General features: G+C 34.2%; 2 protein-coding genes across 6 annotated transcripts in view; one reads left to right on the forward strand and one right to left on the reverse strand.

Moving 5' to 3' along the window:
- Window positions 1-2,476, reverse strand: part of raf1a (Raf-1 proto-oncogene, serine/threonine kinase a) — a 49,295-nt gene extending 46,819 nt beyond the window's left edge. For all 5 annotated transcript variants that reach the window (XM_056449879.1, XM_056449875.1, XM_056449876.1 and 2 more), the window contains exon 1: window positions 2,415-2,476. The gene's annotated coding sequence lies outside the window, so the exon portion shown is untranslated. The remainder of the gene's footprint in view (window positions 1-2,414) is intronic.
- Window positions 2,477-4,236: 1,760 nt separating this feature from the next.
- cnbpa (CCHC-type zinc finger, nucleic acid binding protein a) lies at window positions 4,237-12,470 on the forward strand. The gene is made up of 5 exons (XM_056449884.1): window positions 4,237-4,338; window positions 8,090-8,199; window positions 8,290-8,355; window positions 8,442-8,640; window positions 11,433-12,470. Exons 2-5 carry the CDS (start codon window positions 8,091-8,093, stop codon window positions 11,548-11,550), a joined length of 492 nt encoding a protein of 163 aa, XP_056305859.1. The 5' UTR covers window positions 4,237-4,338; window position 8,090; the 3' UTR covers window positions 11,551-12,470.
- The last annotated feature ends 4,766 nt before the right edge of the window (window positions 12,471-17,236 follow it).

A 17,236-nucleotide genomic window follows, 5' to 3' on the forward strand; every position in this document is an offset into this window, starting at 1 on the left:
ATAAGCTAAATTGACTGTGGTGTATGTGTGTGAAGGAGTGTGTATGGGTGTTTCGCTGTGTCGGGTTGCAGCTGCAAGGGCATCCGCTGCATAGAACATATGCTGGATAGGTTGGCGGTTCATTCTGCTGTGGCGACCCCTGATTAATAAAGGGACTAAGCCGAAAAGAAAATGAATGAATGATGTTCAACTAATTTGTTTGTTTAAAAAAAAAGTGGTTGCCCAAAAAAAGGTTTGCAACTACTTACCTTAAACGAAATTTGTAAATCATCTTTGAATCATTTTTGTGTGTGTGTGTGTGTGTGTGTGTGTGTGCGTGTGTGTGTGTGTGTGTGTAGTTTGCCTCAGATCTTAAATAAAACAACTAGGAAACTTTACAAATTGTATTCAATGTATAGATTGAATGATGGGTCAAAATCAGCAAATTTACGTGGAATGATTTTGAGTATAGGAGCTGAAAATCTGTGTCCTAACTGCATGCCAAGCGATGCTGCGACATGTAATAAAAGGTATCGTTTCCATGTTAAAAGGAGTTTTTGTCCTGCGAAACTTCTATTTTAAAAACAGTTTCTATTTCTGCGACGTCACGGCTGAACAACAGCATAAACTACAATGAAGATCACCTCAGCTGCTGATTATGCGCTTTAATTTCTGTATTTGAATACTGTTAGACTCCCCAGAAAACCATAAAGCACTGTTTATTTATTTATGCTTGTAATTTAATATATTTTATGAAGATACACCACTTTGAAAAAGACTTCATCTTCCCTGTGGATATATATGAAATGCTCCAAATATACATATTCAGATTATCTGGTGAAATTATATTAATATCGCAATATATATCGCAGAAATAAAATAGCGCAATGTCATATTTTTCTAATATCGTACAGCCCTATTTGAAATGTATTTCACATAAATCAGTTTTGTAGTTTCAGAGGTTACTGACATTGTCTATTTTACCTATTTAACATTCACCAAAATACTGAATGACTAAATATCCACAACCAGTATAATTAAGAAGCATATTGCAGCCCAGGCATAGTGCAAATGCCTGGGTTCTTTAAGTTATCTTTTACTTCATACTTAATCATTCATTAACTTGTTCGCAGTGACTGAACAATAAACTATTAGTGAACTTTGATGGCAGTTCAAAACTGTGTGTATAGTCACACTAAATAAAAATAACCAAACAATGTTTAATCTTCCACTTTTGCAACAGTTCCTGATGCAGCGTTACAACTAAGATGAACAGTAGAGTAGATTTCAACTAAATTATATATATATATATATATATATATATATATATATATATATATATATATATGTTTCTCTTGATTTTGATTCATGTTCATAAATTTATTTAATATTTTTCCAAAACATATTAATTTGGATAACTAATATTTAGACTTTGATCTCAACGGTTTTTTTTTTTTTTTTGTTTGTTTTTTTTTTTTAGATTATTTCCAGTTTTGGCTTTGGTACTGACTAATATAATGCACAGATATATTATTGTAAAGCATCCTGTAGAAAACAGCCATTTAAAAGAGACATCTGTGAGGGTTGTCCTCGTTTATGCTGAGTATTATATGTATGTTTAGGTTTTGAATATAATAATAATAATAATAATAATAATAATAATAATAATAATAATAATAATAATAATCATCATCATCATCATCATCGTCATCATCAATTAGTGCTGAGTCCTGGAGCTTATGAAATAATAAATAATTTCAACTAGTTAACATTTTAACAGAGTTGTATTTACACAGCTGTACTGACAACTTTTTTTTACAACTACAGAAACTTTTGTTGTAAACAATGCGTCTTTTTTTCTAGTTTCCAGGTAAACTTATTGTAAACCCACATGAACTGTCAAAATTACAAGTAGGTTTGTCAAACAAATACACATATTGCATAACGGAAAATGGGACAGTTGATTTTCTATTTAGATAAACAATCTACAACTGTATAAAAGACGTTTTTCTCATTCGCGCTTGATGTTTGACTTGTGTGTAGCGCATATATTCAGCGTGTAAGTTAAGCACAGATAACTGTTTGTGTCTATTCGCAGTGCGCAGAAGAGATTCATAACAAACAGAAGTCTGGAACATACGACATATTCGGAAAGGATGTAAACTGCATGGAAAATACAACATTAATATTCTCGAGGGAATCATTACTTGCAATTATAAATGCATTGGTAACAGTAGGATGAAGAGCTGAAAGAACTGCCGAGCAGCTACTCGGGCTATAAACATCCGCGGCCCTATTTCTTTTCTACTTTAACCTATCAAATGGCACGCTCTGTAAACATTTCACAATATTCTTGTCACTAGGCGAAACGTAATCAAAACTGACCGTTACGAACCAACATCTCATAATGCTTTTCAGCAGCCATACACACTTACCACAGAAAGTTTGAAGAGTTCATCTCCGCCATAACCTGAAGAAACGGTGATGACGTCACCCCTCTCCCCCTCTCACTCACTCACACACATACACAGATTTTTAATATTTTCCTTGCTGAAATTTCGTACAATATTATATCTCTTAAGCTTATTAATAATAAGAATAATACGTTTCTTAAAGCTTGTGATATTTTTTTGTTAATGAGCCTTTGTAAAGTTTATTTCTCTTCTTTCTTATTTTTTTGTCATTTTTTTTCAATGCAGTGATGTTATTTTTCTGGTATTCAATAAAAGAATTAAAAAATAAAATAAAAACACACACACAGAGTACTCGGATGACTTTTGTAATTTACATTTTTTGTATATTATTTTGTGTTGAGCCTTCCATGTGTGATACAGAATTTGAAAAGTTGAATGCCATTTTGTTGTATTTAGATGTTGTATTTCCAAATAAATAAATAAATACACAGAGTACACACACGCCACGAGTTTAATAGTTCATACATAAAGTTTTACGAACTTAAATGATACTCATAATTTATCTACATGAATTAATTGAATCAATCTGACTAAGACATAATGCATATCTAAACGCTCTTTACAATTTAAAAATAGGGTATTCATACTGCTGACTTAAAACGGCACGCTTTACAATTATTGTATGTACGGCATAATTATTAAAATGAACCTTTTGATGAATGCACATTTTTAAATAAATATTGACTGTGGCAAATTAAATTGTGTAATGTATTGCATTTATAAAAAAACTGAAGATAAATAATTTTTTGTCCAAACAATATTTTGTCACAGGAACGTAATACATAAAATGTGAATCTGAGTGATTATTATCATTATTTGTATATATTTACAGCTATTTTAATTCGACTAATCTATGGACAAACTTGTTAACGCAGTTTTTTAAATTGTCAAACTTTGGGCTCTTGAGGTATTAATTTCGTGTTTCAATGCACACAGTAGGCTAGACTGTGTGGCATCGCTATTTTACTAAGACTGTCTGCTCCTCAGAGCAGTATTTGTATTATTATAAAATGCTTAACTTCACAGCATGAACGAGGAGTTGTCTCCTCTGAATTGTTTTAAAGGGATAGTTCATCCCAAAATAAAAATATACTCTCTATTTACTTTCCCTCAAGTGGTTCCAAACCAACGACTGTACAGTTCCAAACCTTTATGAGTTTTTATTCAGTTAAACAAAAAAGAATACATTTCAAAGAAAGCTAAAAACCTGTAAAAATTGACCTCCGTAGTAGGAAAAACAAATACTATGGAATCAATGGTTCAAGTTTTCAGTTTTCTTCAGTATATCTTCTCTTGTAATCAACAGAAGATATACTCAAACAGGTTTGAAACAAGTAAAAGGTAAGTAAATAATGACCGATTTTTTATTTTGGGTGAACTACCCCTTTAAAGGGGATTTGGTGACTAGAAAAACTGATCTCAGACCTGCAGCTGTGGGTTGCTTTAATCCAGAAATAGAAACAGGAAACAGCAACTCAACGTTAGCGAATTGAATATGGGGTGATTTGTTAAAATTGAGGGTTAAAATGATTAGAGATGCCCCTCAAAACTAAACTGATATGTTGTGGCATCGATTTGAACTGCAAACCTTTAAAAACACAGCTTATGCAATAGAGCTCTGTGTATGAGTAACACTAAAAAAAATTCCATTCTGGGCACTTTCAACAGTGATGTTTCTTTGGGCAGGACAGTGTGTGTCTTTTCGCCCAGTGATTGGTCAGAAGGGAGGGGTGTCTCCGAGCATTCGATCCTCATTGGCTGCTCAGTTCTAAAACGCGATTTCGTATTGGCCACTGTTTCTGTCGCTCAGTGGATTCATGCGCAGTGTCGAAGGGAGGAGTAAACAGCAGTGAGTCACAGCTAACAGGCTAGTGTTCAGCTATAGGTGAGTTCGTATATTGTTGTCTATAAATTCCCAATTACAACATTTTTTTTGTTAATTTTAAGACTAGGCTCATTTACTTATTTTATACCCTCGTTCATTGTTTATTGCATGGTTCGTTTGCGCAGTGTGTGTGTGTAATCGCGTGCGTTCAGCTAGCTGAGGCCTGCAGCAGCTCATGCCTGCGCGGGAAAGTCTCATATAAGTGCACGTGCACAAATGCATTTCCGAATGTAAAACTCACAGCAACATATAAAAACGCACACTGTGCTTCACTAGTGGTTGAATTAGATGTATGTGTGATATTTGAGTGTAAACGTGCACCAAAGGCCCGGTATTGAGGTTTAAGGACTGAAGCGTTTGCATGTGGATTTCCTTATACAGCTACAAAAACGTAAAATTTTAAGCATCTTTCTGATTTAACTATCATGTCGTGCTAGTATATCACTAATCAGAGTTGTTGCTCTTATTTTTGTGCTTCCGCTGCCTGAAACGCCACGTTATGATGAGTATAACTGTTAAATATGATTTATGGATGTTAAACTCCTAGTAAAATCGTGTGCTCCAAATGCTTTTTGTAGTTTTAGAGCATATGCTGGTGTTTTTTTCAGTGGCAGCCCTGTTAGTTGCTAGATTTGTCAGTCTTTAGCAGTAGCCGTCGTGCTAGGACACATGTGCCATGTGCCATCCACCTTCCCATTTACAGTAGATCCTCATGAGTGTGGAAACTTCTTTATTCCTGTTTTTCCTTATATTAATTTATTTATTTTTTGTTGAAATAATCACTTTATTACATAATAAAGTGTCATAAATGTGTTAGCAAAGCACACAGTGTAAAGTTTAATCGCATAAATGCTAGCTTTACTGATGAGGCAGACTTTTCAGTGTCTAACGTGAGTTTTGACTGAAAATTAATTTTTGACAAGGAATAGATTACACTGAATATGAATAAAGAAACTACTGAACTAGTCATGCATACCTACACAAAAAAACAATGTTTGCTGTTTGTTCGAACTACTTATTCAACCCCTTGACTGCCGCTCTACCAAAGGGTTGACCAAGTTTTTACTGTTGTTCTTTTAAAAAAAAACACTGTTAAGGTAATTTAAACAATGGCATTTTTAAATAACCCAACAAACACATTTACGTTATAGCTCTGTCTGTACAACATTGCATTTTTTCAAAGGCAACATCGCCACTTACGTGCTCGCTACATTATTACAACGTAGAAATGTAAGACGTGGGAAGGCTGTAGCAACGTTGTCATGTGACATTCAGCAACTGTGAGACGATGTTCTTACTACATGTTTTAATGCCTTTTTCCTGGCAGTTTATCAATACTGCCTAAAATACAGGATAGGCAGTAGGCTTGGGCGGTATCCAAATTTTGATACCGTCAAACCGCCTCCCTATTTTATCTCGGTATCCGGTATTACCGTGCATAATATAATTATATATAATATATGCAAAAAATATATGATGTAAGACTCAGATAGCGTCACCAAACTGTTCTCTTGTGCCTAAACCATTCAGAAACTGAATACCGGATATGCAACCATAGGTTCGCGGTCACCTGTTTGTCTTGTTTGTATTAGAGATCTGCGCGGAACGCTCTCTCTCATTCACACGCACAGACAGCACCAAGCGATGCACAACATCATGCTCTCTCTCTAATTCACAAATATTTTTAGGCATTAAATAATATTTATTATGATTTATGGATGTTAACATTAGTATTTATTATTTAATACTTAATATTATTTAGTACTTGATACTTAGTATTTATTATTTAATACTTGTCTCTTGTTAAAGTGCATTATTTTTATGATGGTATAACGGTATTGAAACTGGCACCGTTGCTATTTTTAGATCCTGCAGTATACCAGATTACCGTATTACCACCAGTATTTTTACTTTTCCAGTATTACGTAATACTAAATATTGTTCATTAATTTCATTTTTTTTATTTAACAATTGCATGTGTAAGCTTTGAAGTGTAAAAATGCCACACAAATGTATATAATCAAACTTTTATTTATTATCTATTTCACAACATTTAATACATACAGTACACATGTAAGTATAAGCAAACCGTATATAATAAAGTTTAGATTATATTAAATACTTAACTATAATTAAACTAAAAGGGTAAGCTAAATTAAAATGTCAATTGAGAAGGTAAACAAGAAAGCATTAAAATATAAATGGATAAAAATGCAGACTCTGCATTGAAGCTCTGGACTGGAGAATACAGCAGACTGGGGAGTTCAGCCGAAGATCAGGCGTAGTTGTTGGTACATAGAAAGCAGTCAGAGAAAGAAATCCAACAGAGAATCCAGTTCAGAGATGGATCCACGGCAGCCACAAGTCAAAATAGGCAGTGAACAAGAGAGGACAGATCAGAGCTTGACACAACAGGACTACACAAATTACTTATTTAGCAAGAATAAATAAAGCAATACTGGCGTCTCTTCGGTCGTCGTTGAATGAGACACAGAACGGTCTGTTGAAATTTTAACTGATTTATTGATGACGAGTAAATGTTGTACATTGGTCGTCCACGCCGCCTAAGCACAACCTAAAGCAATGGCCGTTTAAATGGCAACATTGACACCGTTGTGGAAACCTTCAGCAACAACGTAGATTCTCAACCTTTTTACAAGGTTGGTACAACATTGTAGGAAGGTCACAACGTTGTAGGAAGGTCGCAACGTTGTGTGTTTGTTGGAAATGGCTTGCACACACAGCATTGTTGGTTTACAAAAAAAATCATACATAATCCTGTTGCACTACTACACTTGTTTTCTTGTTCTTTTTTACTTACAATAAAACCAAAATCATGTTAAATGAGAATCAGATATATTTTATGGCATACTTCAAAAAATAAAGGTGATTTAGCATTCAAAAATGTTTTATTTTGAATATTTTTTATTATTATTTTTAATAAATTGGTCTTACACCTCATATTTTCAGATTTTTTTTCATCGTATCCGGTTAAGTCAAGTCATGACATATGGAATACTGTTTCCATGTCCAAGCCGTTACTCGTTTGAATAGAGAAAATATTTGTTAATTGCTACTTTTTAGTCATATCACACTCTAAAGTTAATTTTATATAAAATCATAGTGTACACATCAGAATCTGAACTTGCTGCATCACAAATACAAAAATGTTAACAATTTCTAAAAAATTAATCACTTTCTGGCCGTCGGATATTAGGCATGGATATATATACATTGCGATTTAAGAAAGTATTCCATTGCTTTGTAAACGATTATTAATTCTATTTGATGAGTCTCCCCATACAGTTTGATAGAGCGCTTGCACCCGGAAGCCGCTTCACGTGACGTCACACTTAACTAGCGGATATGTATTAATTCCGGTACTTTTAGCATAAACCGACATATCAATCATTTGGTAGTGGCTGATATTTTAGAAATTAGGGGATGTGTTTTAAAAAAAAGTGTGTTGAGTATGTTAACTAGCGACATTAGGAGTTAAGAAATGCGATCCAATTTTTTTTCTTGATGGGGTATTTAAAGGTTTAAATTGAGCTGAAACAACACACTTTTTGAGGGTTTTTTTTCACAAATCAATTTAATTCGTAAAAATTAATGTTTATTCTAATTCATCCATATTTTCCCAACTCAAATGTGTGTGAATTACAGTATTTTACAGTCTGTTGGTTACCTTTCATGCTAATAATTAACACTCAGTGGTTAGCATTAATAAAGTGTGGCTTGGTTTCCGCAGAATGGACATGAGTACCAGTGAGTGTTTTGGATGTGGCCGTTCTGGACACTGGATCAAGAACTGCCCTAATGCTGGTCGTGGTCGTGGCAGGGGCCGAGGACGAGGAAAGGGTAAACTAGGAAGAGTTTTTTAAATAGACTGTATCTGTGTGGAAGAAGTGCTAACTACAGCTCTCTCTCTCTCTCTTTCTCTCTCTGCAGATCTGTTCTGTTACCGGTGTGGTGAGCAAGGACACATCGCCAGAGATTGCGAACAGACTGAGGATGGTAGAGTGAACTTTGATTAATATTAACTTTTTAAATGTGTTTTACTCTGCTGTATTAAATTTGTCTTATTTGTTCATATAACACAGCATGCTACAACTGCCACAGGAGTGGCCATATTTCCAGAGACTGTAAAGAACCCAAAAAGGAGCGAGAGCAGTGTTGTTATAACTGCGGTAAAGCCGGTCATGTGGCACGCGACTGTGACCATGCCAACGAGCAGAAGTGCTACTCCTGCGGGGGCTTTGGGCACATCCAGAAATTATGTGACAAGGTGAAGTGTTACAGGTAAGCCATGTTTTTCCTATCAAAGCTTATTTTTATTTCCACACTTAAATTACAACTATTTACTTAATTTTCTTAAGAAGGTGCAGATTTCAACTGATTTGTAATATTGGCAGCATGTTTGCTTATAGACTGTATGTTTTTTTTTTTTTTTTTTTTTCTGAGAACAGTATTACTTTTTGAAAAAGATTTTCCTTTTTAAAAACAATGGACCCTGTTCACATGATGGTTATGATGCATCCATCAGTCATCAGCATCTTCAATACTATAATATTTAGATAGCAAAACATGTACATTTATAAAGCAATACTTTGTTTCTAGGTCACCTTTGCATCAAATTACCAAAAAAAAACTAATTGCCTCTTATTCAAGGTGTTTTTAATGTAGCAACTATGGGCTGGACAGTAAATCTTCCCTCTCCTATCTGCTATTAGTTGTGATAATGCTATCGTTTTTTTTCTTTTAATAGTTCAGCAAATCAAAATGCAAAAATTATATATTTGTTGTACTTCCCCATTGACTGTGGTCTAAGTTTTCCTAGGGCTGGGTGATGAATCAGTTTTACTGATTAACTCGAGTATGTAATTCACATCTATTTGTTTGAATATGCGGTTCCTATAGAAACGCAAAACATGCAGTGAAAAACTCAGAGAAATGTTGCACTCCATGAAATGAAAATGAACACACACTCTAAAAAACAGCATAATTCAGGGCTCTCCTACAAGAGAAGTAATAAATAAGACAATTAATGGACATTATGCACACTGACTATGTTTACATGGACACGAGTAATCGAATTATTTGCCTTAATATAATTAAGACAATAATAAGACTAAGGTGTTTACATGAGTTGATTTATTTATTTTTTTTAATGTTTCTTTCATGATTCCGTTTTACATGTTATAGCACATAATTCGATTAACATCATTGCGTCACCACGCTATCCGCATTTCCTCCCGAGTCTCATGTAATTTCGGGTGTTTCATTATTAATTTGTCGACTTTAACTGCAGTTTGGCACTTTCACTTTCATTCGGGAATGCCCCCCATGACAAACAAGATATTGGATGCAACTATGAACTGCTTGAAGACTGTTGATTTAATGGAAGTTCATACCGCATGCTGAATGAAAGAAAAAAAAACTCTGCATATTACGATGCAGGTGTCTGTGGTCTGCACTGGCTCAGTAGGTGCAAAGACTATCAAACAGCCGTGTGTGTGTGAGACTATCCTGATGCAAAATGTGGCAAAGTCTGTAACACACTTCAATAATGCGACTAAAATCTGCATACTACACATCTTAATACGATTTCTCTTTAGATCGATTATGACCTTAATCTGATTAATCAAATCGCTGTTAACATGGTAGACTCTTAATCAGAGTATTGTCTTAATCGCATTAAAATCGAATTATTGGTGTCCATGTAAACGTAGTCACTGTTACTGATCTGATGTTGGAATTTAACATTGCTATTTCCAGATAAATTGTGCCTCAGCCACAAAGACATTCATTACTAGCAGGGTTCATACGGTCATGGAAAATCTGGAAAATGTCATGTCAAAATTCCAAGTCATGGAAAACAGATATCTGTATACTTGAATATAGGTTAGATGTCTTTGCTTTTCTGTCCTTGGCCAAACGCATACTCGCATTATTAGTGCGGTGTAAGCAGTATTTAAATAAATGTTACATTGATATAAATAGAAATTGAGCGTTACGGTGGTGTAGTGGGAGTTTGCGTGGGTTTCCTCCGGGTGCTCCAGTTTCCCCCACAGTCCAAAGACATGCGCTATAGGGGAATTGGGTAAGCTAAAATTGTGTGTGCATGTGTGAATAAGTCTGTATGGATGTTTCCCTGTGATGGGTTGCAGTTGGAAGGGCATACGCTGGATAAAACATATGCTGAAAAAGTTATCGGTTCATTCTGCTGTGACGACCCCTGATTAATAAAGGGACAAGGCTGAAAAGAAAATGAATGAATATAAATTGAAATAGATTGTTGCATGTCTTACGATATGCTGTAATTTTAACGTTTTTTACCATGCGTATGTAGACATTGCATGAAACATCAGCTTATGAAAATGTCTAGAAAAAATCTTGGAAAAGTCATGGAATTTTTGTAGTTAAATGCATATGAACCCTGTACTAGCTACCGTAAATATCAACACAAACAAAACTCACTCAGTGCAGCAGTCTACCAGATGTAGCGGCCCGACGCAAATAAAAGCTATAAAATGTAACTCAATAGTTAACCCGCTGTTTTATATGAACAAATAAAATGCAAAGTAATTAAATTATTTTATGATGAAGATGTGCAAAATAAGAGAAATAAATCGCCTTGAAAAAGTCATTATGAGTTCAATTGATATTATTATTAATATCGAAGTATTGTATACAATTGTAAAATAGCTCTTGTTAAATTTGATCTTTAAATGTCAGCTACAAAGATTCTTTCAAGGAAAAGTTCTGTTCTTTAGCATTTTTATATTGTATAATTCTAAAATATTTAAAAAAAAATTCAAGGAAAAGTTTTTATTTTTTTATTTATGCTTAACCTAATCATATATGTTATAACCTTCAATTACAATTTATTATTATTTTTTTTATCAAATCTTTTTTTTCTTAAAGAAAATCTATATTTTAAAGGCCCTATTGCCCAGCCCTAAGTTTACCCAACTATGATGACTTCTGCTGCTGAGAAACCCGTAAAATGTGAAAAGGGGGTCCATTCACCATATTTGGAGTGACATGAACGTTTGTAAACAGCGATTTAAAAACTGCATGTTAATCTGCAGGTGTGGGGAAATCGGTCATGTGGCGGTGCAGTGCAGCAAGGCCACTGAGGTGAACTGCTACAACTGCGGCAAGACCGGTCATCTGGCGAGAGACTGCAGCATCGAAGCGTCTGCGTAGCTCATTTTCCTCTGTCGCTCCCTCCTTTCCTGATTGATGGTTGTTTCTCTTCTCTGAATCCTCTTCATTGGCCAAAGGCTGGCAAACAGAGGCCTTCCCGGGCCAGTGAGCAGATATGAGTTTGTTTTTCCTTCGTTATAAAGTAAAAGGGGTGGAAAAAAATATCTTATTGCGTTTAAAACAAAATGTTTTTTTAGGTAGAGGTGTAATGTAAGACGCTTTGTTAAAGGGCCCCTTTCAATGCCGCTGGTGAAAAGATCCAATACTGGGACATCAAGAGCCACATGGAATGTCTGGGATCACAGAAGTGAACCTCAGACCAAATGTAAGAGAAAAGTCGGGTGAAGGATCAATTCTGGTGTTTTGTTTTCTTCTTTTTTTGTGTGTTTGTGGTTCTATGGAGAAATATGTAAGCTGGCTTAAGAGGACAGACAAAAACCATTTTCATCGCAGGAAGTCCATTAAGATCAGGTCCCCACTAGCAGTTCACAGCAAAGAGCGTGTCTACTATGGAAATATTATATTGATATTTGGGATTAAGTTGAATAACTGAAATAATATCTTTTTGATTTTTTTTTTTCCCCTTTTTTTTCCTTTTGAATTTTTCCTTTTCCTTTTTGTTTTCCTAAAAAAAATTAAGTTTGCAGATTCAGCAAACAATGCTTGTTAATGGAAGTTCCAGAGTAAATTTTAGTCCTTTCTACCTTAAGTTATCCAGAAAAAAATAGAGAACATGTGGAATTAGAAAACAAAGAAAAGAATGTTTTCACAGAAATCAGATATTTTTGTACAATATCACTTGGACTACTGTAAGAATATCATTGCTTGTACTCAGTTTTTAAGTCGAAAGAAAATTGCAACTTAAGTCCTAGAACATAGATATGTAATTTTAAACTGTCAATAAAGCTGGAGGAGGATGAGTCTGCCTGCATTCATGATTGATTGAGTCCTTGATTCATTGCTTTAGAAAAAGAATAAGACTTTCATCGGAAAATACATATTTAAAAAAAAAAAAAAAAAAAAAAAAAAAGATTTTGAGGCAAGAATGATTTTTTTCCTATAGAAGTTATTATTTAAAGTAGGTCAAAACCTTTCATTAAATGACCTATATAAATAAATAAATTGGTAATTACTGATAAACTGTACTACCAAGAACATACGTTTGAGTCTAAACTCATTATATGGTATATTCACACTAAAGCAAAGCTGACAAATCGGTGATCATAAGAATTAAATGAATTCCATGGCAAATGTATTTAAGTACAATTGGTGGTGCAACATACCTTAGAATAACTCCAAAATATAAATCAGAAATGTAGTTCTATTGTGTAAATGTGTGATTTCCAGTCTTTTTTGTAAACCAAACAATAAATTATAATGGCGATTGAATGAAACTTTTTTTTATTTTAAGTTTACATTCATAATTAAAAAATATATATATTATTGTGACGTCACAAACGTCTTAGGGAGGAAATTATATAAAAATTGTAAAAAACTAAATTAGTAGTAATTTGTGTAATATATTAGTTATCTTATATAAACCGTTATTTGTGATTCATATTTTTATTTTCCCCCGTTTATTTATGCTTTTAAATTGCATTATGTGACCACTGATCCCCATATCTTCAACCTTATCAAGTTGGGAGATGTGACTTTTATTAGGATTAACATTAATAATAGTTTAAAGTGCTGTATTGTCTGGTTTAGTGTTGTATAGGCCAGTTTTTCAACCCTGTTCCTGAAGGCACACCAACAGTACATTTCTGACCTCTCCCTAATCAAACACACCTGAATCAACTTATCATAACATCAGAAGAGACTCCAACACCTGAAGGTAATGGGTCAGAAAAGGGAGACATCCAAAATATGTACTGTTGGTGTGCCTCCAGGAACAGGGTTGGGGAAAACCGGTATAGGCTACTACGGTACAAAAACTTTTGTAATAAACTACTAGTAATTTTTCTGTTATTTTACAGACCTATTTCTCACGGTGTTATTTTTTAAATATTATTTCAAAGAAATAAAATGTCTATAAATATCACTTTGTTGGTAGAGTTTTCGACGTCTTGCAGAGATCTGTGTCCTGGATTGCTCTTCACCACCATGAATAAACAGAAAACACAAAATACGGAAACTTATCTAACAGAAGTTTATTACAGTGCAGATTCAAACCGTTTATATGAGAACAAGGCTGATGTGATAATCAAAACACTTAAAAAACAGAAAGAGGAATGGCCGGACAGGTCTCTGACACACCCTTGCTTGAAATGGATGAAACTGAAGGTGAGAGTGCTTTAAAAAAAATCCTGTTATTCTGCTCATCAACAACAGACTTTTGCAAATGAGCACACCGCCCTGTGGGAACAAGATAAGCTGATAATGCATCGCCAGGGGTGTCTTCAATAAGGTGAAATTTGCATGTGTGTTTGTAGATAAACGACCCATACAGTTCCATAGTTGCGAGGCTAATCAACATTTTGGACTGCCACAACAGTTCAACATAAGTCCTCAACACAGACCCTTACATTTGTGACTTTCTTGCTTCACTTTGCTTTATCTTCATTGCTGACAAGTGCTGGATTTTGGAGAGGATGCGTTTCTCTGTCAATTTATTTTTTGTTGATCCTGGAAAAAAAAATATCCTATTCCAAATTTTTATGATATTTGTTCTTTAAATATCAATATATTAATCCTTCATTTTCCGTCCATGTTAAGTTGTCTACATTGTAAGATGCACTATAGAAATAAATATTTGAGTTGAATTTCTCATTGCTGCAATAAAGAGGTGCGTTGAGTAGCTCAGCTTTGTAGATGCATAAAGTTTGGCAAAAACAGAATCGGACATTAACTCATTTTATTATATACATGTTTTTGTTGTTGTTGATGATGATTTAACTAGTTCATCTTAGGTCAGACTTCAAATGTTGACTACTATATATACATAAACACATACCCAAACACCATAAACCCACAGGCTAGTTCAATTGACCAAACAAGAAAGTCAAAACACAATTATACACTAAATAGTATGATATAATATCACATACACAATGACCATATTTATACACTCTCAGAAATAAAGGTACGCGAGCTGTCACTGGGGTGGCACCTTTTCAAATGGTACACATTTGCACCTGAAGGGTCCATATTGGTACCTCAAAGGTACATATTAGTACCTAAAAATTTTAAGAGGAACACTTTTGTACTTTTTACGTACTAACATGTACCCTTGAGGTATTAATATGGGCCTTTTAGGTACAACATTGTACCTTCTGAAAAGGTACCACCCCAGTGACAGCTCGTGTACCTTTATTTCTGAGAGTGTATAGCACAATCAAAAAGCACCCAAGTTGACCAATGTGCTTCACAATAAAGTGTAAAATACAGAAATAAACACAAAGAATAAAAGGAAATAAAACCTTTTATCTTGTCAAATGCCTGTAACGTGTAACCCGTTCATGTGTTAAAAGCTTTGTTATCATTTCTGTGTTTTTAAGTTAAAACTTTCCTGTTTGACAATCTAATGGAAATGGTCGAATCATTCCAAAGTTTAGCAGCAGTTACAGAGAAAGCTTGATCACCCCTGCATTTTAGTCTAGACTTAGGAATAAACAAAAGTCTGATTTGATGAGTGAAGTGCAGTGCTGGAAAGAATACTGAAAAATCATACTCAAGTAAAAGTTCCTTCTGGGTGTTTCCCAGTGTTGGGTTGCAGCTGGGTGGGCATCTGCTTTGTAAAACATATGCTGAATAAGTTGGCGGTTCATTCAACCCCTGTTAACTAAAAGGACTAAGCCAAGAATAAATGAATGAATGAATAGATATAGATTTCAACCCCCCTATAATATACCATTTTAGGGGTTCATATATAATTGCGCCAATCAGTCTATGTGAGAGTAATTGAACAGTCTGAAACTGGCAGATCTAGAGCATCAATGGACACTGTAAGTGTTCACAAGACATTCCTGTAAAAAAAAAAAGGTGCTTTATCTACATATAGTCTAAAAGTAAAGTAAGATTAATTAGACACATAGTTTGTATAGTTTGACTTACCTCTGAAATAGTTGGGTTACTTTATGTTAGAATACACTATACCTCAAAACGCTAAAAACTAAAACAACTTTTTAATAAATTCAATGTAATTTAAATTAAAACAAGTTTGATTCACTCATGGATGTATTAAACAAACTAACATCAATTGATTGTCAATGTTTAGATACTGTAAGTATATTTAGGAATGTACAATAACATCAAACTTTAGAACTACTAATACACAGTTGATATCTTGATAATAGGCAAATAATAAGGCAGTAATAGTATGAATTATGACTTAAAATAAAGTGTTACCAAATACTTTTAAGTGTACCAGCTGTAAACTTTGAGTACACAAAACGTGTGATAATCAATAATACTGATTATTCTTGTAAGCACGCTTTAAGTGAAGTTTTACTACACACTTAAAACAGTTGGGTTAATAATAACCCAACAGGTAACCCTTAGATGGGTCAATTTGGCACCGACCTTCTGTTGGGTTATTTTTACCCAATCTATTGGGTTGATAAGGTTAACCCAACAATTTGGGTTATAAAAATAACTAATTTGTTGGGTTATTTTGTGGCTTAACCACTATATAATAATAAATTATTATTATTATAATTATAGTAGTAGTAGTAGTAATCTTTATATGTAAATAAAAATACACAGCTTTTAATACATTGGCAAAGCTTTATTTAAATCCATGAATTTTGTGGCACTCCTCTCTCAATAACAAACGCCTGAGAGCAGTTTAGTTCATCCCCAAGCAGCAGGACAAGAGGGTTCTGTCTCTGTTGCTCCTCCTTCTCTAACTACTGAATAAAATACAAGTATACACAGATGAATTAAATAAAGTCCAACATTTATTGTCATAAATAATGCACCTAGAGGTCACAAATCAACAAATTCTTGTTTTGCCTCCTGGTATGAGGGCCGAACCTTCTTGCTGCACAATCTGTATGGCAGTGAAGAAATGATAGCTGGCTGAGTTGTTAAAGCACCATCTCCAAAGCGGGATCTCCAAGGCTTTCTTTATATCAAACAGAAAAAACACAATAATTAACTCAAAATAAGCCCCTCATATCAACGGTGAAATTCTACAAATTGGGATTAAAACAGAGCTGTTATGCAAGATTCAGAAATTGTAACCCAACTGGTTGAGTTATTCAATAAATAACCCAATAAAAGGTTTAAAATAACCCAACAAAGCACCAAATATTTTTAACTCAACCATTGGGTTAAATAAATAACCCAACGTTTTTTAGAGTGTATTTATATAGTGTCATAGCACTAAGCTATTCCTTTCTCCTCCCGAATAGAAAACACTGATTTAATGATGATTTGTCAATTACTGTTTTGAAGTGATTCTGTATTCCTCATCATTTATGGTATTTCAAATGTGCTAAAAAATGCGTTATATGAAGACTGGATCTCTGTGTATATTATTCAGCCACAAGATGGCGGAAGTAGTGGGAACGTCCCGACAGAAAGCAGAGGATAGAGGTCTGTTTTAATTTGACTGAAAAATTAATGAACCTAATGGCTATTATGTGTACCTGTTTACACTTGGCTAATATTTGAAAATATTTTGTAATCCTTTTATGTTACTGAAGCCAATAGTCATGACAGCAGGTTGGGGAAATGTACAAAC

Source organism: Danio aesculapii, chromosome 23, assembly GCF_903798145.1.
Source record: "Danio aesculapii chromosome 23, fDanAes4.1, whole genome shotgun sequence".
NCBI lineage: Eukaryota > Metazoa > Chordata > Actinopteri > Cypriniformes > Danionidae > Danio > Danio aesculapii.

Coding starts and splice junctions, on each gene's coding strand:
- cnbpa (XM_056449884.1), top strand. CDS start 8,091: ATGGACATGAGTACCAGTGAGTGTTTTGGATGTGGCCGTTCTGGACAC. Junction 8,200..8,289: donor GGGCCGAGGACGAGGAAAGG/GTAAACTAGGAA, acceptor CTCTCTCTGCAG/ATCTGTTCTGTTACCGGTGT. Junction 8,641..11,432: donor GACAAGGTGAAGTGTTACAG/GTAAGCCATGTT, acceptor GTTAATCTGCAG/GTGTGGGGAAATCGGTCATG.